At 43.3% G+C, this 22227-nt stretch overlaps 1 protein-coding gene across 2 annotated transcripts; it reads left to right on the top strand.

Annotated features, from left to right (window-relative positions):
• Window positions 1-224: 224 nt before the first annotated feature.
• On the top strand, window positions 225-3900 carry LOC105018847 (transcriptional repressor scratch 1). Of its 2 annotated transcripts, XR_002195708.3 has the most exons (3): window positions 225-844; window positions 1646-2728; window positions 3752-3900. XR_002195708.3 is itself a non-coding variant. In XM_010884611.4 (2 exons), exons 1-2 carry the CDS (start codon window positions 730-732, stop codon window positions 2371-2373), a joined length of 843 nt encoding a protein of 280 aa, XP_010882913.1. In that variant the 5' UTR covers window positions 225-729; the 3' UTR covers window positions 2374-3709. The 2 variants fall into 2 exon arrangements, 1 of the variants encoding a protein (XP_010882913.1); XM_010884611.4 differs by lacking the exon at window positions 3752-3900 and having other exon boundaries at window positions 1646-3709.
• The last annotated feature ends 18327 nt before the right edge of the window (window positions 3901-22227 follow it).

The following is a 22227-nucleotide window of genomic DNA, read 5'->3' as shown; positions in this document are numbered from 1 at the left end:
TCTCCAAAGAACATGGCCGTGCGCTCCTTACAAAAATATACTGAGACGATGAGACAAGTAACAGCATCTATAAATCATTCTAGCCCAACGTTGTTCCCCAGAGATTTCTGATGGAATAAATTAAGCACTTCCATTTCCATCTCCCACCTGATCGCAGTGGCGTATAAATCCCGACAGCTGATCAACTGTCTCCAGACACCAGGAACACTGAGAGGCTGCAGCAACAGTAAAGGCAGAGAACAGGGAAGAAGTGGAGTGTTGACGGCCCAACAACTGGAATTATTTTTTTCTCCACCTACAGGCTACCAATCGAAGTTGGAATAAATTGGAAAGTTATAAATAACGCTGACAAGTGCTGCCGTTTTTTTTTTTTTTTTTACTTGTAGGCTACGTTACAGTGCAGTAGCATCTCTATTTTTTTGCATCCTCCTCTATTGGCACGCGGGAGAAAGAGGCGCACGCTGCAGGGTGCTTTCCGCTCCGTCCTCAGTCTTGCGCGAGCCTCTGAGAGGGAGCTATCCAGTGCTGAAGTTGCATTTCTCCTTTTGCGAGACAGCGTTGCAGGAAGAACAGCGAAACCTAAGCAATAGGGTGACTTGAAGGTTTGAGTGTCTGATACTTCACGCAGACAGGTATCTAAAGCTCAGTTCAACCCAGCTCTACATTCGCGTTGCATGAGGACAGTAACCCAGAACTGGACGGTTGTTGTTTCTGTACAGCACCAGAAACATGCCAAGGTCTTTCCTGGTTAAAAAGGTGAAGCTTGATGATTTTTCATCTAGTGATCTTGAGAGTTCTTATGGACGATCTAGGACTGACCTCAGTCTTCGGATTCACGATAAAGGTACATTTAAATACTGTTCATAATCTGTAATGCTGATAAGGAGGTTATATTTGCTTATTAAGCACGCGTGGCTTTTTTAAACGGACGTTTGCAAATTTTGCGCTGCACCTAAGACTCGTTATTGCTTGAGACCAATGAGCTATTATATTTTTAAAATACATTGTCTATACTTTGGTATTGCATTTTTTTTAAACGATCTATTTCATAAAGAAATGCGTTACGCGCCTTATCTCGGAGCGTGGGGAATGATGGTTGCGATGCTGATGCAAAACTTCTGCACAACCCACAAGTGTGCATCATATTTCTGCACTTACGCACGAGCACGTCCATTAAATGAAATTGCATTACACCTTAAACCTTACACGCTGTGCTTTTGCACACTGTTAGACACGCACTCTTAACATTGTACAACAATATTATGTAGACATAATCGAACTCAGTAGGGCTGAATCATATTTCATGATCGGTAAACTATTTTTTTTTAGACGGGCGGTATAATGTAATCATCCTAGTATGTTGTTTAATGAGGTGCAGCCTATAGACTAAGCCTTTGTTCTCAGTGTGCGTACTTGGTGATTATAACAATGAAATGCTTAAACGTTTTAGACTCGCCTAAATGTTAACAAGACAAATAATACATTTTTGCCTTTCTTGACAATATGTGCTGTAGCCGATATCCAGTGGGAAAGTGCAGGCGGATGTACTGCAGCTTGTTGCGCCTATTAAGCAGATTGTTTCCACTTGAAGAATCCCCACGCGACAATGAATAATTGAATAAAGATCTTGTTCTTTTCACACCAGGTTACATTAGTGACTACATCAGCCCGTCTGTCTACGATGGAGAAAGCGACGGAGCCATTAAAGTGCCCTCTCCCGAGCCCATCTACGATGGCATCCACAGCGACTACGGCACACCGGACTCGGACCAGCCCGACAGCCCACAGTCGGACGTCACCTCCGGGTACATCAACGGGGACACCGCGGTGAGTGAAGGATACACAGTGGATGCGTTTTTCATCACGGACGGAAGGTCCCGGAGGAAAGTAATCACAAGTCCCAGCAGCATACAGCGTCACACCTGCAACGAATGTGGGAAAACCTACGCCACGTCTTCCAACCTGAGCAGGCATAAGCAGACCCACCGGAGCCTGGACAGTAAGATGGCCAAGAAGTGTCCAACCTGTGGGAAAGTCTACGTCTCCATGCCAGCCATGGCCATGCACCTGCTCACCCACGACCTCAAGCACAAGTGTGACATCTGTGGCAAAGCCTTCAGCAGACCGTGGCTACTGCAGGGCCACATGAGGTCACACACGGGCGAGAAGCCCTTTGGATGTGCACACTGCGGAAAAGCGTTCGCAGACCGCTCCAACCTGCGTGCACATATGCAGACTCACTCCGCGTTCAAGCATTTCAAATGCAAACGGTGCGACAAGACCTTCGCTCTTAAATCCTACCTGAATAAGCACTACGAGTCCGCGTGCTTCAAAGGCGCCTTCTCCCCATTGAGTCCGGATCTCGAGGCATGACCTCCGCATTAAAAGTGCAGACAAAACATTCTATTTTTTTGGTTGACAAATTTCCCAACCCTTCTCCTAAATCCACCTTAACTTTCACCGGAACCACAATAATAGCACAACTTTTCTCAATTGTCTTTGAACCATACGGAATAACTGATGATCTTCGCATGCACTTAAAAAAAAACCTCACTTCCTCCTCCAGTCACGTGGATAGAGTATGCCTTCCACCGCGCTAAATATGAAATCATAGGCTATATTTTGAAACTTGACGAAGATAATAATACTGGATTGCTCCAAACAAAAGTCAAACGTTTTAATGTTGGATAATAATGCACTGCTGCAACTGACCATACTCTCCATTGAGGTAAATGCGATTTATTTATTTATTTATTTATTTATATTTGTTTATACGGTATGTCTGAATAATTTTACTGATATTTGAGACCACTATACTTTGCACTTTGATTTGTGAATTTGCTAACCTCTTTTGTGAACAGGCCAAAGCATTTGTCACTTTTTGATTACTATTTTCTTAATCTTCTGTTACCTTTTGAATTAATTGCATGCAAAGATTTATCTATGCCAATATCACAAAGCTTATGATTTTTGCCAAAATATAGGTAGTATCTTTTGGCAAGATTTCTCTTGAAGCCTCATGAGGAATTATAAAGCAATAATCATTTAATGCATGGAATTTTTGAAAATGATTATGAAATATTACCTACTGTATAGCAGTTATTTTAAATCAGGTATGTTTTACTCCAGTACGCATATAGTCATATAAAAAAGACAACATCAGGGAAAATGCCAATGTAGTGTTAGTGAAACAACAAAAAACGATAAAATCCTATTTTCCTCAATTGTTATGCACTGCCTGCCTCTCATTTAAACAGTAGTGTATTAGGACCATAGGCTTGACCTGCTGAAATTCAGTTCAGAGCATCTCAGAGCATTTGTCCAAATCTGTGGGGAACCCAATGAGGTCATGTTAAGGTAACACACCTGTGTGCTTCAAATGTTGGCCAGTTCGCTGTGTAGAGTCCTTGGGTCCTGGTCAAAATGAGTGCACTATCTTGGGAATAGGGAGGGATTTGGGACAATATTGACTTGATGGATTAAGTAGGGAAAACTTTACACTGCATTTGCACTCAGCTTGATAAACAAGATGCCTTCCTTTAACCTCATACGTCCCCCACAGATTTGTATATAACAAAGCACTTCATTTTAGATATTTCCTCTAAAAAGTAGCACAATGAACCAATAGATTCAGGTAGAAAAATAAGTTGTATTAGCTTGACCTCTGTTTTGTATTTCCAATAAAGAATGACTTCATAATTTATTGCAAGAAGCTTTGTAAATAATCCGTTGGATTGAACATTTTTTACAGCTGTAAAGAATCAAACAAACCTAATTTCAGGAGATTTCTGGATGGAGGAAAATGTCCTGCAATTTTTGAGCCAGTATTCAACTGATGTAAGCACACAACACAATAAGGCATTTTGGTCGCACTTCATAATAAAGAATAACATTATCAAATGCTCTTGTCTGTCAGTCATTTTCTTTCCATAGCGAAGTTCACTATATCACTATATCAATGCCAATATCTTCAAATAAGCATTTGATCAAATTGTTTAATTACAATCATCTAAGTGAAGGATGTCACCCATCTCCTATAGGAAATATTGTGTCATACATGACCTTGTGTTGTAACCATCATCCTTTCACCAGTGTTCCTGGCGGTTCCTGAGAGAGGGCTTTCTGGCACATACTAAGTTGGGCAGCAGCTATTGTAGCATGTGTCAAATTAGGCCATCTAGCCCTATGAGGGAGCTAAAAGCCATTACATTCCTCATAGATAACCCTTATCACTTGATTGCTCTCTTGACTGACTGCATTTAGATTCAGGTCCATGACCTTAAAATGGATAGACAATTTCCTGGGAAGTAAAATTACACTTTTGACTGTGAACTTGCTGACACTTGAGAATGAGGGACAAGATAACAGTCATTTCTGATGTTCTGGTTCAAGGTAATCTCCAATCGGATGTGTGGACATCAATTAACTGTTGACTGCTGCTACCAATGATTTCAATGACTGATTTGGAAGGGTTATAATTGGAAGCACTTCCTGGTCTTTAAAATGGTAGCCAGGGGATTGTCAGACATTACAGATCTGACATTACAGCCGCAATCAAAGACGTACGACAAACTGTAGGCCTACGTGAACAATTGTATGTCCATGTGATGTGCGATGACTGTGGCGTTATCTATTTAGATAACTGTTGAATTGAAGACAAGTGACAATACGCAGGTGGTGAGAAATACATACACTCATCACTGTTCTTCCTTGAGCAAGCCAGAATGTCATGTGCTCTGCGTGTTTTTGTAGCAATGCAAAAGAAAAGGCATCCTGTATGAGCACCTAGACAATTTGTTATCCTTCACTCTGCTCCTTTCCACGCTCTCTACACTGCACAAACTCTGGTGGATTATAAGGTGGTACATTTCATTTTTATATGCGCATGTTGAGTCCCAGGATTTGGATCTTGTGCAGCTGCACTTTTTGTGTTCACTTGTTACTTCATATCATCCTATAGCTTGTTCATGAACTCCAGGCCTGGAACATTCTGGAGAAAACATCCATGCAACTCCCACTTGGATTAATTTTGCTTCCACTACGGTAGCCCCCGATGTCATCAATTTAGCAGGGATCATTATAAACTGCTTTCTGAGATAGCCCACGCAGGCTAAATTCTCCTGGAGCTCCTGGGTAATTGTTCTACAGCAGCAGTATAGGAGTACTGTAGAGTGCACTAAATTTGACCACAGCCCTATAGGTTATGGTCAGGTGTAGTGCACCGTGAAGGGAAAAGGCAGCAGTTTGGGAGACGCCAATATCAGCTAAACGCATTACTCCACAAGAGACAGCTGTAGCTGTAGTGAGGCTCTCTCACACGTCGGTTGATCCGTTTGCTTCCTACATCCCGTCAGGCCGTCACTGCAGTTTACCGTCAGCCAGGCACTCCCCTGAGCAGCACTTAGGGCCGTGTAGAGAGACGACCAAGCACTGTGCGTCCTCCTGCTATGGCTGCCTTAGGTACAGTGGATGGATAGGTACAGTGGCCTGTGCTGACATCGCATGTCCGTCCCATTGTTTACTGTTGACGGCGATTGTACAACAACAACAGCCGTGCGACTGATACCAGAATTCAAAAGGTAGCCGACGTGTCCGGCACTGACAGCTGACAACAGCCCCTTGGCCTGTTGATTTTGCCTGCTATTTGTTGAATGTGTCTGTTCGAGATTGACCGCAGACAAGATACTCCACACGCAAACCAGGTCCCACTTAAGATATTGGGATCCTGTAATAGTCTTGGAGGGCAGGCAGGAGCACATCACATCACCAGCTACAAGTTGTAGCAACAGGCTCACAGACAGAGAGACAGACAACGAGCAAAGGTTGTTGAATAATTTTTTTTTATAGCCGTTGAGTAGTGCCCCCTCAGAATGCATTAGGGCTGATTTGTGTGGACATGGTGAAAAGCTTTGCCTTCAGACATTGGCTGCTTCCCAAATGGCACAATATTACTGATAGGGATGTCAGCTCTGTGGGCCATGGTTACAAATAGTGCGCTATGTAAGGAATAGGGTGCCATTTGGGATATATATATATATATAAAGAGCCGGTCATAGCTCTCTGAGGGCCCTACAGAAGATTTGCTTGGGGGGCCCAGACTTGTTGCAATACATTTTAAGGCCCCACCATTTTATTGATGGGAAAACATTTAACTGTGTTCTATGCAATGATTCATTGCCATACAGGTAAAGAGAAATGTTTTAGTTGTATAACATTTTCTTGCAATTTTACAAAAGTTGCCATGTGATTGAGATCTTTTTTTTTATCCTACAGTTCTACACATTTTGACATGATCCATGTCATGTTACAATGATATCTGATTGAGAATGACTAACAAAATCAACAGGGCCCCTGCGAAGTCAGGACCCCTGGGAACATACCTGTCCGGTCAGCATTTGACCAGGATTATTACACATTTAGATAGCGGGCCAGACTAACTACTCATCTAAAATCTCTTAACTGATATGGCCTAATGAGCGACATAACCAGAGTAAAACCGTTATGTAAACCAAATTTGCCGCAGGTTGGCCCTAGACATGTGTTCATCATCAGTTGACCGGGAGAAATTCTTTTCGGTCACCTCATACATCTGAGGAAGAGGCTGGTGGGTAGACAAAGAGGCCTAAAGCCTAGTCAGTTGCTATCAAGCACCCCAGGACAGAACCAGCATGTTGGCGCAGGTTCCTGGCATTCAGATACTGTATGTTTCTGTACTCTCGACCAACACTGAGAGTGGGTGGGAGGAGGACAATAGACTTTGCTTTCACTCAGCATAAGCTTGGAAGGAACCACAACCACCACAAATCACGTGGGGCTGCCGAAAAAAGAAAAAAAAACGCATCCACAACAAACAAGAAGATAAAGACGGAAATAATTTATCACGTCATCAATCATTTACAATAAGCGTTGGGTTTTGAGTTACTTTTTCGACTGGGCTGACTCCTACATGTGCTGTAACTAGGCAAATATTTTCAGGCAGAGGAAGAATGCGTTTCAGGGGAGGTGAGGAGTAAGTGGGGGGGGGGGGGGGGCCAGCTCTGACCCAGATTGGCTGACATGCAGCTGAGGCTGCTTCCACTTCTCAAGCAGCGTCAACACAGCACAGTACATTTTTAATAGCAACCACTTGTACGTTTGAACTAAAAAGGAGCTTCTGTTTCTGCGCTTATGTAGTCAAAACTCCACGCACTGTTTAATTATGCGGCCTTGTTTTAAACGCCTGGTCCCTCCTTCCATTGTTTCCGAAGTGGCAGTGTGTTGCGTGACGTGCTGTTGTCATTGGTTCTGTGATTCTGCTACTCGGATGGCACAGGTTCATCGCGGCACGTTACGCCACACGTCACGCAGAGACCTCTCCGTGGCCTGTTGCTTGGCACCTGTGTACGACTCAGCCCCGCTGAAACCATTTCAAGCGACGACTGCACCACATAACTCCAGTTCGCCTTGCGTTGGGCACTACTTTGCATAGAGCCGTGAAGAGCTGCTTTCCACTGGAGCAAACGGCTGGTGCGGGCTACAGAGGGGTGAGCGGGCCCTTTTGTTTCAACCTCTCCCTCCCATTCAAGGAGGAGAATTAAAACATCATCCATATTCAGTAGGAATGAATGATGAGGAGAATAGAGGCCATCCACTTGCCTTTGATCTAAATGAGTGGGTATAATGCAAAGCAGATCTTTGGGTTGAAACCACTGGAGTTGAGTTTTGTAGATCAGGCGCACAACACGAGAGGTCTAGTGACTAGGACACGTTGGCATCACACCGGCTGCATTTCGCTGAACCGTCCGTCAGGTTGTCAGAATGTCAAAATTGTCCTTGTTCATGGATTGTAACTGACTGCCATTACAGCCTGCAGTTATGGTCTCCGCCTAAAATGGCACCCTATTCTAGAGGAGGTGCTCCATGGAAGCAGGTTGCCAGTGGAACACAAAACAGCAGGGTCTCTTTTCTGTGAAGGGTTGTTTTTGGGGTTCGGTGACCATTTCAGCCATCCACGTTATTGAGTACATTATGAAGCTGGAGACAAAACATTTTTACGTTTGCTATCGGAATTCAGACCAAAGTTAATTAACGTTCCTAGTTTTCGAGTGAACATGTTAAAAACATGATTGGCACGCCCTTGTGTCACACAGTCACGCCTTCCCACTTCACTGAATAGCTCCCTGTGAGTTTCAGGCTTCCTGAGGCTCAGTGAGACTCATGTGAAGGCACGTGTGAATTAAGTGTTTTTCCAGAAATTAGCAGATCCGGTCAAGAAAATCATAATTAATTTGTTTGTGAAACCCAAATGCTCTGACGTAGTATCTAAAGACTCCACCATAGAAACTAGACTCTACAACATTCACAGTCGACCCTACAACATTCACAGTCTCGAGTTGATGTCCCAATTCTGTAAAGGTCTTCTCACAAATCAGCTTGTCAAATCCAAACCAACTGAGCTACAAACCAAATACTGTAACCAGCATCAAAAGATACTACTTTGAACATCTTGTTGTTAGTTTTGATCTACAATCCACACCAGCTTCAGGGAGGTCTAGAGGTAACCCACAACCTGACCGTAATTATTACGGTCTAAGACTCCGCCTTCGCTGTACATTTACTCCTGCTAGCATGGGTTCAAATTTGACCCGATGCTCTTTAAGCAAAACAATGTTTGGTCATTCACCAGTTTTCTCCAAATGGCTTGAACAAATAGCTTAAAAAATAAATAACAATAGATAAGTCCCAGAGGCAAAGTGATTAAATATGGGTAGTTATTCTATCTATCAGACAAAGGTCAGACAATTTGAAAACGTATTTGATATTAATCCTATTTTTTTATTCTTATCTTTTGTGGGCTATAGAAAAGCACAAATTAAATGTTGCATTGAATGTTTTTTGCCAAACTACAGGGGCCATGTAAAATCAAATATGTAATTGATCTATAGTATGAACATCTTAAAACTATTCCACTGTTTGCTTAGTAGATTTTGCAATCTAAGCACTTGCAGTTCCATGGGTTTCACAGCCATCCATTTTGGAATCCAAACAGAACAGAAGAGCTTAGAAATGAAACACACAGTACAGTGGATATAAAAAGTCTACACACCCCTGTTAAAATGGCAGGTTTTTGTTTCAAAGATGAAACTTTATCCACTTTTAATGTGACCTATAATGTGAACAATTCAATTGAAAAACAAACTGAAATCTTTGAGAAGAAAAAATGAAAAATAAAAACCTTACAATAACCTGGTTGCATAGGTGTGCACACCCTCTTATAACTGGGGATGTGGCTGTGTTAATGTGGCAGAATTAACCAATCACATTCAAACTCATGTTAAATATAAGTCATTACACACCTGCCATCATGATTAATCACAAATAAAGCTGTTCTTGTAGGACTTTCCTGACATTTTCTTAGTTGCATCTCAGAGCAAAAGCCATGGTCCTCAGAGAGCTTCCAAAGCATCAGAGGGATCTCATTGTTGAAAGATATCAGTCAGGAGAAGGGTACAAAAGAATTTCCAAAGCATTAGATATACCATGGTACACAGTGAAGACAGTCATCGTCAAGTGGAGAAAATATGGCACAACACAGACATTACCAAGAACTGGATGTCCCTCCAAAATTGATGAAAAGATGAGATGAAAACTGGCCAGGGAGGCTTCCAAGAGGCCTACAGCAACATTAAAGGAACTGCAGGAAAATCTGACAAGAATCTCCCGTATTCTTCATATGAATGGGCTATGGGGAGGGTGGCAAGACAGAAGCCTTTTCTCACAAAGAAAAACATCCAAGCCTGGCTGGAGCTGCAAAAAAAAGGTCTGGTCTGATGAAACCAAGGTTGAACTTTTTGGCCATAATTCCATAAGGTATTTTTGGCGCAAAAACAACACTGCACATCACCCAAAGGACACCATACCCACAGTGAAGCATGGTGGTGGCAGCATCATTCTTTGGGGCTGTTTTTCTTCATCTAGAACCAGGGCCTTAATCAGGGTGGAGGGAATTATGAACAGTTCCAAATACCAGGCAATTTTGGCACAAAACCTTCAGGCGTCCGTTAGAAAGCTGAAGATGAAGTTCACATTTCAGCACAACAATGACCCAAAGCACACATCTAAATCCACAAAAGCATGGCTTTACCAGAAGAACATTAATGTTTTGGAATGGCCCAGCCAGAGCCCAGACCTGAATCCAATTGAACATCTGTGTGGTGATCTGAAGAGGGCTGTGCACAGGAGATGTCCTCGCAATCTGACAGATTTGGAGCGCTTTTGCAAAGAAGAGTGGGCAAATATTGCCACATCAAGATGTGCCATGCTAATAGACTTCTACCCAAAAAGACAGTGCTTTAATAAAATAAAAGGGTAAAAAGGAGTTTTTTTTTATTTAATTTTTTCCCCCTCAAAAATTTCAGTTTGTTTTTCAATTGTATTGTCCACGTTATAAGTCTAATTAAAGGTGGAAAAGGTTCTGACAAGATCTTTGTCTCATTCTTTTACATTACAAGAACCTGGTTTTTTAACTGGGGTGTGTAGACTTTTTATATCCACTGTATATCACTTGACCTCTATAAGACAACAATACACAGAAAGAAACAATGCCAATGTCTTTCAATTTCACTAGATAAAAGCCCCCAGTCCAATACATGTTCAAATGTAAATCAAAAGACCTACAGCAATGTGTTTTCGGTCTCCCATGGCTGATTCAGGTTTTTAAGAGTCTGGGTGGTTGAACAAGTACAATTTGCAATGGCCATTCCTCAGGCCCTCAAGGGTTATAACTGCTATACATGTCCTGGCAGTGTGAGCCGGTGAGGGTTTGCCGAACTGTCCTCCTTTCTTCCTCTAATGTGGACAGTACAGACACTGGCAGGGCAGAGTGTGCATGACCAGTCAATGCAATAGAATAACACCTATGAGTCTGCCCTAATGCAACCTGCAGGCACAGATTCAGTCAGTGTGAAGCAACCAGTCCAACGGAGCCACTGTCCTCCCTGTGTGTGTGTGTGTGTGTGTGTGTGTGTTCGTGTCTGTGTGTGTGTGTGTCTATCGGTGTCTTTCTCTCTGTGTCTGTCTGTATTCCTCTCTCTGTATCCATCTCAGTCTCACTCTCCCGGGCCGATTCTCACTCCTGAGTTGTCTCTCCTAACCCGTTCATTAAATATAGCAGCACAGTGTCAGGCTCTTGCCATTAGCGCCAGTTGTTCGGTCCATCTCCAGTGAACATGAGCAGAGGACTTGCACTCTACTTACAACCCTGCATGCTGTCGGCTTTCTTCTCAGATGTCAAGTAGCGTACAGAAATCCAGTAACTTGCCAGTACAAAAAGTAAATATAGATTCTTCCACGCTGTCGAACGAACACGGTCTTATTGTGAAACATTTCAGCACTAAGGTCTTCTTAAGCCTTTAAGTAATAAATAGTATCAGTTTGACCGTTCAGCACGTGGGCTCAACATGATGTAAATCGCTCTTTATGAGCAGAGGGAGCCTCTTAATTCTGTGTAATGGCATCCACTGTGATTTTCACAATACACTGCCCCAAAAATCCTCTGGGCTCCACTTTGGATGCTTTCACATCAGATAAGAGGCTATTCGTGGAGCACAGTGCTTCCTCTTAGGTACAGGGCCGTGCTAACTGCTAACCAGCAGCATCATGCCAGACGAGGCTGTAGGGCGACTCAGTAACCGGGTTTTGCTATCTGTGCTCTCTCTGCAGCAGTCTGACCGCGGACATAATGCAGCGTGATACGTGGCCGAGCCGGGCCAGGCAAGCATAAAGCAAGGCAAGAATGAGGCTGATCTGGAAATTGCTGCTCTCAAGTAACGCTCTGAGTGTTTGCCTTGTTTCAGAAGTCAGCACTCCTGTTCATGTTTTCAGCTCCAGTGACTCACTGGGCCGCGTCGGAGAGAGATCCTGTGCTGCTATTTCAGCACTTTCCCCTGCAATCGATTCAGCTAGCCCTGAAGGGGAAATCAGGCCCATCATGTTCCTCACAGAGATGCACACACGCACGCAGATGCACGCACACACGCACAGACGGACATGTGCGCACACAAGGAAGCATGCACGTACACACATGCACAAGCGTGCACAAACATGCGAAAGTAGCCCAGCTGAGAGCGAAAGCTCAACGAGCACGACATTGACAACATCATTTAAGGACTATAGAATATTCCAATTGTCCCTGTGCACTTACACATTCGCATGCACAGCTACACACACACACACACACACACACACACCTCGTGCAGAATTGTAGGCGTATACCCCTGACAAATGCGATTGTGTAAATTGGCCACAGCATCACCTGGCCTTGAGTCCTGATCCAGGAAAGAAACCAGCCTGCCTGGTTGTGACCTTCAGATGGAAACAACACAGCAGGAATTAGAGGGGAGTTTCAAAAGCTGAAAAGTCTAATGACTCACTAGTTTCTGCCAGGGTGTTTTTTGTCAAAGGCTTCACATCCACAGAGATCTACAGGGGGCTGTTGGGGTGGCCAGTGTTGTGGAACGACAGAGTCACCGCAGAGTGGAAAAACCTGGCAAGCCACACCAACAAAGCCTCGGCCAGACGCCACAGGTCACAGTCCCTCCGTTCTAAATGGCACCCTATTCCCTACCTGGTGTACTGCGTTTGACCGGAGACCCAGTCAGCGTAGCGCACTATGTAGGAAATAGAGTACCGCTCGGGACTAAGCCAGTGACATTGTAGCCAGGTGACGTCCAGGCTATACGGTTTAATCAAACAGCTTTTGGACCAGAAAAGCCCTCTGACACAGGGGCTTCTGCTGGGATAGGCAGAAAATAGAATCCGAAATCAGCAGAGCACAGTGTATTTCGGGAGATAATTTGATGTTTGCAAAGGGTGTACCACAATTATCTCTCCTGCTTTGCCACATGCTGCAGGGGTTTCACAGGACAGAGTTTTCCGTTTTCATCCAAAAAACCCTAGACGATTGTTGGTTGAATGTAAAACATATTGGTCGAGAGGATATTAGAGTTACTCTTTCAAATCAATTTGGAGTATTTTATTACTGTGATGGATATGCAATTGGAGATAGAATCATAGAATTGTAGGTACCAGGGCAGGACAATCTGACTCACTCCATGTAACCTGGAACATAGCATCACATCAGGAGATCACCACAGTAAGATGAAACCAGAAGCTTCCTTAAGTCTAGTAAAATATGACATTGTCATAAGACCCTTTGTCAATCCGAACTGGAACTAAAATATCCAACTAAGAAAATATTTTGTTCAGAGAGAATACATTTCCTAGGGCAGTAATTTGAAAAGAAAATAGCGTCTCTTTCTCAAGTTACAATTAATTATGTTATTGAAGGAAACAATAAAGCGCTTTAAAAAGACTGACCATTAGGTTTCGCAGTCAAGCCAAGTGTAATCTCAAAACTACTGTGACTCAAGAAATAAGAGACGCTCAAAATATCCCTATGGCTCTTGTCGTAACAATATGGCGGTTATGGATCCTCTCTCTATCCCCATCTATTTTCCAGGATTTACCTGTTCTGTTCTGTTCTGTTGTGTGTTTGTTAAACAATGTTTTCTTGGCAGGAGTTCTGTTGGTTTTCCTCAGGCTGGATGCGTGTGATCTTTCTCCTGAAACAGCAAGCCATTTCTGTGCTCTAAATACACAGCAGAAAGAGAGAGCGCTTAAATAAACCCCATTTCAGAAAGATGGGATCACAGCGCAGCAAGGAGAAGATCCGCTGCTCATTGTAATCTGTGCTTTGGCTCGTCATTCTTATGTATGCTTGCCTTCTGTGGAGAAACGTTTATAGGATGTGCGATGGAGTCATCCAAAGTTCCCTTCTTACATTGATCTAATAGTACTGGGTCTCAGTGTCTATATGTGGATACTGGATATTACAATGGCTGTAAGGCAATAACCGTCCACACAACACAACTGATTACTTTTGGATGGCACCGCAAATTGGAGGATGCACACAGAGCCTTGGGGGCTTAGCATTACGGCCCTGATGATGGCAGCTGCATGTACTACAGAAAATTGCAACTGAAATTGTGTTACTTAAGCTGTTGAACTGATTTCCTAGTTTAATGCTGCTTGTGTTAAAGGTTTGGGCGGGGAACGGGAAAAAAAAACTAATGGAGTCTTGTTTTGGCGATGAGTCTGGCTTTACTGCCCCTGGTTCATTTCCCCAACTCACCCCCGAGACGCCATGGTGGAGTTGAGTCAGGGTCAGGGTTAGGGTTAGGGCTAAGGTCAGGCTCGGAGATAGCAGATATAAGGAACATGGATTTCTAGGTTTCAGATCTCTCCAAGGTAAAACCAACTTGTCTGTTTCCATTACCAGACATTGGCTGTGGAAAAACGATCACCTCGAACTCGGACTTACAAAGTGTTGATTCATATCCACGGCTTTATGCCAAGTGATTGTTTCTGATGGAGCCTTGCCAAACTAACACCCAACCAGCAAGGGGAGTGAATCCAGAGGAGAGCCTACATTCTTTAGAAAGTATCGTTTACACTAAGACTGAGGATTTCGTACGATTCGGATCACTGATTCCTGTTCGATCACATAGAATGAGGTCACAGCACTCGTTCTCTGACACCCTTGATACAGTCCCAGATGATATGCTTGGTGGGGACAACAGAACAGCTTTCTGCATGAAACTCCTTAGGGAAGCTGTCTCTGTGTTATTAAGGTGAGCCTCTCATGCTAAGCAGCCAGCCTCCATTTATTCATATGAGTATGTAGCAATCAGTGTGAACGGTCGACAACATCACCAATCACAATGGCTCCATCTCATTTCACGAATCATTAGAACAATGCAAGGCCTGTGAAGCAATTAGCAGAACAACATCACGCTGTTGTCTATCAATTTAAAACAGCAGTATGTAGACGTCATCAAACTGCACAGACACCAGGTACCAAAACTCAGAGCTGAAAACCATGCAGTGTGTTCACCACGAAGGCCTCAACAAACCTGGTCCTACACCAAACCAACGCAGAATCCGAAGTGGAGCAAACCGCACCAACTACGGTAAATCTACCAAAGCGAACACATAATGGTGACGATTTGTACTGGTTGGCCTATCCATGAAGGACATGAAGTGGAGTGGATTCAGATCGTACATGCCTACATACGTGCGTAAGCATTTGTGTGTGTGTGTATGTAGTGTGTGAGTGTTTATTCATGATGTGTGTTGATGTTTTGTATCCTGTGATGCTTTTGAATTATCCCCTTTATCATTGAGATGACTGTGCTGGGGGCCAGATGAATAATCTGTGATGAAACGCCGTGACTCTGGACGAGATGCCTCAGAGTGCCTATTGCTCTGCAACTCTCTCTGATGTGTGTGTGACCGTGGTCCGAATGGCTCTCTCTACCCTACACAGGGAACTACTTTTGACCTGAGCCCTAGGAGCCCCGGTCAAAGTAGTGCACTAGGTGGGATGTAAGATGCCACCATTTGGGATGCGGACTTGCTAATTTGATTAACGACTGTAAACAATTAACAGAATGCACATTTCACAGAATAACAAACAACCTCCTCAAATGGCGGTGTCTGCTGCGTCTCGCACTGATTACCTTGATCACGACTCAAATTGCCATCAGCACAATCCTCCATTGTCTCCCCGTGTGCAGTGGATGCTGTTACATATCTATCAATCTTCAGTATGTCGCCGGCAGAAAGACTGAAGCAGCTCTGAGAGGAAGCACTGTCACAGATGGTTCACTGTAGAATTAACAATGGCCTAATATGACCTGCTACCACACTCAGACCATTTAAACCAAATCAAAGATAAAAATAAATGTTCCTTTTTGGGGATTTGAGTCCCGTCGCAATACAAATTGTTTTTCTTATTCACACATTTTATTCAATAAGCGGACAGTCTTATCCAGGGTGACTACCTTGGTAAAATCATCTTAATTTAGTTTGGTGGGGGGTGGGTTGGCCAAGAAACCCGAGGTTGCGGAGCAAAAACCCTTGTAGGGATGTAAGGGTTTGAGCACAGCCTTAACGTGGGGAGGGCCGTTCCCTGTGCTGCTCCTTAGGCAAGTGCCACGGTCTTTTAGTGGATGTGAGCTCCAGCTGGAAGCCAGTGGAGTGTGGGAGACACACAGGGGTGTGGTTAGTCTGATTGCACGGGCTGGGAACCTACTCCCCTCCAACTGATAGGGATATGACTGCAGCGCGTTGAACACGTGTAAGCACGTTTACACAAAGACAACGTTGGCTAAAGCAGTCTTTTCATCTCCTGTCAATGTGGTTCTTAGCATGTCCCAAATGGAACCCTATTACCTGTATGGCGTACCGACCCCTACGGGCCGCGGTCACAACGAGCATTCTTCATAGAGAAAAACGGTACCGTTTGGGACACGTCATTACATGTGACGGAAGTGGAATGTTCCTCATCGCAGACCAGATTCACAATCAGCCTATCCTTTCTATACTAATTGGAGCCAGGAGGCAGACAGCAGAACATGATCTCTTTGCTGGCTTGTCATTTCAGCTTGATTACTGTAGTGAGAGAGATAGAGTAGAGAGAGACAGAGGGATTGTTTACGTTACGAGAGAGGGAATAACACGCTGGATAGACTTATCTTACTTTGCATAATCATTTCCATAGTGTTTGAATTTCCATAGGCATGTTCGAGATGTACCACGCTGGATTCTTGCTGCAGGAAAATCGAGCGATATGCATGCGCACTTCACGGAATCTTGATACACTTGATGTACACTTCAGACAGAATTGTCTTCACACTGGCGAATGCTACCTCGGAAGTTGGCGTCACCAGCTATCAATATCTGCAGCTTTACAGAGAAGAATAATCTAGTGTCTTGTGTCTTGATCGATACGTCTCTGAAAATATGTCTTAATGTAAACAAACTAAGAGAGAGAGAATGAGTTAGAGACTCAACCGGCCAAAGACTGTCTCTGGTGGCTGTTGCTTTTGAAGTAGACAGAAACACAAAACGCTCAAGAGTATCTGAAGTTGAAGGATGGAGAATTAAGCCAACAAGTATACAATTAAGACGACATAGGAGGCTGGTAAGTCTTTAGAGGACAGTAATAATTAAAGTTTAAGTTGGCATACGGCAGTTTAACTATCTATCCGAATGGCTTCAGTTATCCTGACTTGCATTCATATCCTGATCAAAAATGGTGAAGTATATACAGGTTGCATAGACCATTTTTCCAAACCCTACCCCGTTTTTGCCAATTTGTCAGTAAACACTAAACACGAGTTTGTTCTCCAAACACTATAATTAATCCTCAAACACTATAATTCGTCCTCCAAACACTAGAGTTTGTTTTCTAAACACCAGTGTGTCATCTGAACACTAGAGTTTGTGTCCTAACACTAGTGTGGGTCATCTGAACACTAGAGATTGTTCTCTGAACACTAGTGTGGGTCATCTGAACTCTAGAGTTGGTTCTCTAAACACTAGAGTTTGTTCTCTGAACTCTAGATCTCACCCTTTAAAGCAACAGTGTGATGAGTTGGTTTCAGCAGCAACAACATTAGTCCTGGTTATAAGGATATAGCCTAGATGTTTTCCAGAGGCTTCAGACTGCCACCACAGGAACACACTGACAATACATAATAACTGTTGGCTGCTCCTCTGTCTGTGTGTGTGTCTGTGTATATGTGTGTGTGTGTGTGTGTAAATTTGTTATCCGAAAAACCTTTCACAAAAGATAGTAAAACCTAGAAAATCAGTTCCCACAAGGTCTTATTTTGATTTCTGCATAACGAATTAGGGTAGAACCTTGAATTGGTCATAGTGTTCGAATTTAGGTCACTTTTAAGGTAAGTATTATGGGTTAGGTTTAGGATAGGATTTAGGGTTTGGTTTAGGGCTAGGGGATAAGGAAAATTGATTTTAGGGTTAGGGTAAGGCTCCGCACAGATAGAAAAACAGCGTGCGTGTGTGTGTGTGTGTGTGCTTGTTTGTGTGTTTGTGTCCTGGTGGATAGGAGTGAGGAGAGGCCCTTTTATGTGTCATTATTTGAACCCATAAATAAATAAATTGGGATGGGAGGCAGAGATGTGCTGTGTAGCTCACGGGTAAAGGAGGGCTGTCAAGGTCACGGCATCACAGGGACATACAGAAACGGATCAGGAGGCTGCCGTCGGGACATTACAGGAGACGTTCCTCAGGTTTACAGTAGAAGTGGAGAGAGGGAGAAGAGAGATGGTAAGATGGGGACCAGGAGCATGGGGGAGTGGAGAAGGGAAAGAGAGGTGGAGAGACATGAAGAGAAGGAGAAAGGAGAGGGGAAAGGGAGGTGGAGAGACATGAAGAGAAGGAGAAAGGAGAGGGGAAAGGGAGGTGGAGAGACATGAAGAGAAGGAGAAAGGAGAGGGGAAAGAGAAGAAGTGCAAAGGTAACCAAGAGAGGTAGAGAGAGGAGAGAGATGAGAAGGAGAGGGGAGAGGTAAACAGGAGAGGGGGAGAGGTAAGCAAAGGGAAGGAGAAAACAGAAGAGGTGGAGAGAGGAGAGGAGAAGAGGAAGAAAGGTTAACAGGAGAGGTGGAGAGAGGAGAGATGTAAGGAGAAGGAGAAAGAGAGGGGAGAGGTATACAAGAGAGGTAAGGAGAAAGAGAAGAAGGTGGGGGGGGGGTAATAGGAGAGGTGGAGTGAGGTTAGGAGAAGCAGCAAAAGGAGGAGGAGAAGACTGAAAGGAGAGTCAGGTCTCCAGGCCTGTCACCTCAGACTGATCAAAGAGCCACAGGGAAGGGGGTGAAAAATCCAGTGAAGCAAAAGGGGGTGCACAGGGAGCGGGGGCTTCTTGTGTATCTGCATGTGCATGCTTGCAGGGGGGGGGGGGCAGGATATGCGTCTGTGCCCCCCAGGGACTCTCATTAAAGGGGCCCTCAGACTGATGCTGTGCCATCGCCTTGGGAGCCCGACGGGGGAGACGGGAGAGGGGTTGAGTCATTTAATTGTGCGTGCCCAGACCTGTAGCTTTCCAAATCCATCACCATTCTTTTGTGTGCCACTCATCCTGGCTAGACCGCATTTGGCAATTGAATGAGCCTCTTCCCAATTCAATGGGATCAAATTACAGTGACACAGGCTGACTGGCAGTATGGGCAGGGAGGTGTTATCATGCTGATTTGGGTGGTTTTCAACAGTAAATCTCCAGTGAACTCCGGTGGAGGAAAACACAAACATTTAATAATTGAACTAAACACTAAACACTCACCTAAAGGATTATTAGGAACACCTTGTTCAATTTCTCATTAATGCATTTATCTAATCAACCAATCACATGGCAGTTGCTTCAAAGCATTTAGGGGTGTGGTCCTGGTCAAGACAATCTCCTGAAGTCCAAACTAAATGTCAGAATGGGAAAGAAAGGTGATTTAAGCTATTTTGAGTGTGGCATGGTTGTTGGTGCCAGACAGGCCGGTCTGAGTATTTCACAATCTGCTCAGTTACTGGGATTTTCACACACAACCATTTCTAGGGTTTACAAAGAATGGTGTGAAAAGGGAAAAACATCCAGTATGCGGCAGTCCTGTGGGCGAAAATGCCTTGTTGCTGCTAGAGGTCAGAGGAGAATGGGCCGACTGATTCAAGCTGATAGAAGAGCAACTTTGACTGAAATAACCACTCGTTACTACCGAGGTATGCAGCAAAGCATTTGTGAAGCCACAACACGCACAATCTTGAGGCGGATGGGCTACAACAGCAGAAGACCCCACCGGGTACCACTCATCTACACTACAAATAGGAAAGAGAGGCTACAATTTGCAAGAGCTCACCAAAATTGGACAGTTGAAGACTGGAGGAATGTTGCCTGGTCTGATGAGTCTCGATTTCTGTTGATACATTCAGATGGTAGAGTCAGAATTTGGAGTAAACAGAATGAGAACATGGATCCATCATGCCTTATTACCACTGTGCAGGCTGGTGGTGTAATGGTGTGGGGGATTTTCTTGGCACACTTTAGGCCCCTTAGTGCCAATTGGGCATCGTTTAAATGCCACGGCCTACCTGAGCATTGTTTCTGACCATGTCCATCCCTTTATGACCACCATGTACCCATCCTCTGATGGCTACTTCCAGCAGGATAATGCACCATTTCACAAAGCTTGAATCATTTCAAATTGGTTTCTTGAACATGACAATGAGTTCACTGTACTGACATGGCTCCCATAGTCACCAGATCTCAACCCAATAGAGCATCTTTGGGATGTGGTGGAACGGGAGCTTCGTGCCCTGGATGTGCATCCCACAAATCTCCATCAACTGCAAGATGCTATCCTATCAATATGGGCCAACATTTCTAAAGAATGCTTTCAGCACCTTGTTGAATCAATGCCACGTAGAATTAAGGCAGTTCTGAAGGCGAAAAGGGGTCAAACACAGTATTAGTATGGTGTTCCTAATAATCCTTTAGGTGAGTGTATTTTCAAATTACCTTAACTTAACAATTGTGATTCCACAGTAATGTTATCAAGTGTATGAACATTTGTGGAATATCTCGAAATTGAATTTACTTATTTAATTAACTATATTTAACCAGGTAATTTATTTTATAACTAATTGTAATTTTTTTAGGACAACCTGGCGCGAAGGAATTCAACTGTGATATAACAAAAGTACATATAACAACATAAATAATGTAAAAATAAAAGGCATATTTTAATATACAAATAAACATTCAACAAACAATAAATTACAATAGATACAGCGAGACACGTGTACAGCAGCGTAGGAATTTCACGACCGCCACCGCCGTCGTTGCCCTTCGCTCTGGCCGTGATTCCCCGAAAATCCTTGTACGCCCTAAGGCCACCATGGCCTTTGTGCCCCTGCTACCGTCAACATCTCACGGTCAGCAGTTTGTTCGTAAGTTCGTTTGAAGTTCGCATTTGAGGACAACCACAAGAACGAACTACATGCACGTAAGCAACTTAGCTAATTATCGATAGATAGTTGACTTATTACCTGAATCAAACCTCTGTTGTAGATGGTGCGTTCATGAGCAACTGGGAAGGGGGAACTTCCGACTTCCGAGTGTGAGAATACACCTGAAAGCTTTTTGAAAGCTCGGAGAAATAACGTTAGGTTTGACGTCACTCGACATTGGCAGCATTTGTGGTGAAAGATAAGAAAACAAAAAATACTTGCTCCGCGCACAAATAAGTCACTATATATGTTGATTTATGTCGTACTCATTAGCGCAGGTGATTGTGATGTTAAAGGATACTTTGCGGTTTACTTTGGGTAACTGAGGTAATGCTGTCATTCTGGTTAGCTAGCCTAAACGTTACTTAACTGTCAATACCGTAGCCTGTTTGTTGTCGTCATGTGAACGCTCCCAACTAAAACTGTTGAAACGAAATTTTATGGAGTGATTTGAAGGATTTAAACATGATAAATACACATTTTATGTAGATAAACATATCAGTTATAATACGTTATTATTCAAAATATGATATTAAAAGTGAGTAATGTATATGTTTTTATGTCATGCATGTTTTTTCCTTATCAGCAAATCAAGTTGTTTTTTGTAAGCTCCAAATCCTCTTATTTCACTCAATGGCCTTTGTGCCCTGGCATGTGGCCTTTGTGCCCTAAAAATGTTTGTGATACCAAAGGGCAAATGGCCTTGCCCCTAAAATGATGAAATTCCAAGCCTGGTATACATATAGGAATATTTCAGTGGATTCAGTAGACACATTTGTCAGATATCAGCTTGTTTATTTTAGGAGTAAAGTGAGACAAGAGTGTCAAACTGAAGTGTCTTTTGCAACATTCCAGTCATTGACAGCATAAAATAAAGTTGAGTTGAGTTGAGTTGAAACAAATTTAAGTGCTTTAACCATGAATCAGAAAAACCCACAAAGTATGGGTGAACAAAGTATATGAACACAATAGCAGCAATTACTTCCTTCAAATTGTGTCCAACTTTCGTTCTGTCCATATCATTATGGAAATATGAACAGCTGATTAGCTGATTGCTCATTAAAAAAAAGCTGTCTGATAATGAAAAAAGTCCTGCTGATAATGAAAAAAGTCTGGCTGATTTTGAGACAAGTACTGCTGATGGTGAAACAAAACATGCTGATATTAAAACAAGTCCTGCTAATACTGAAGTCCTGGTGATAATGTCACAAGTCCTGGTGATTATGTCACAAGTCCTGCATATAATGAAACAAGTCCAGGTGATAATGTCACAAGTCCTGTATATAATGAAACAAGTCCAGGTGATAATGTCACAAGTCCTGCATATAAT

Source organism: Esox lucius, chromosome 20 (assembly GCF_011004845.1).
Source record: "Esox lucius isolate fEsoLuc1 chromosome 20, fEsoLuc1.pri, whole genome shotgun sequence".
Lineage (NCBI taxonomy): Eukaryota > Metazoa > Chordata > Actinopteri > Esociformes > Esocidae > Esox > Esox lucius.
Note: the sequence above shows the minus strand (reverse complement) of the source record. Positions and strands in the feature narration are given on the sequence as shown.

Coding starts and splice junctions, on each gene's coding strand:
- LOC105018847 (XM_010884611.4), top strand. CDS start 730: ATGCCAAGGTCTTTCCTGGTTAAAAAGGTGAAGCTTGATGATTTTTCA. Junction 845..1,645: donor TCTTCGGATTCACGATAAAG/GTACATTTAAAT, acceptor TTTTCACACCAG/GTTACATTAGTGACTACATC.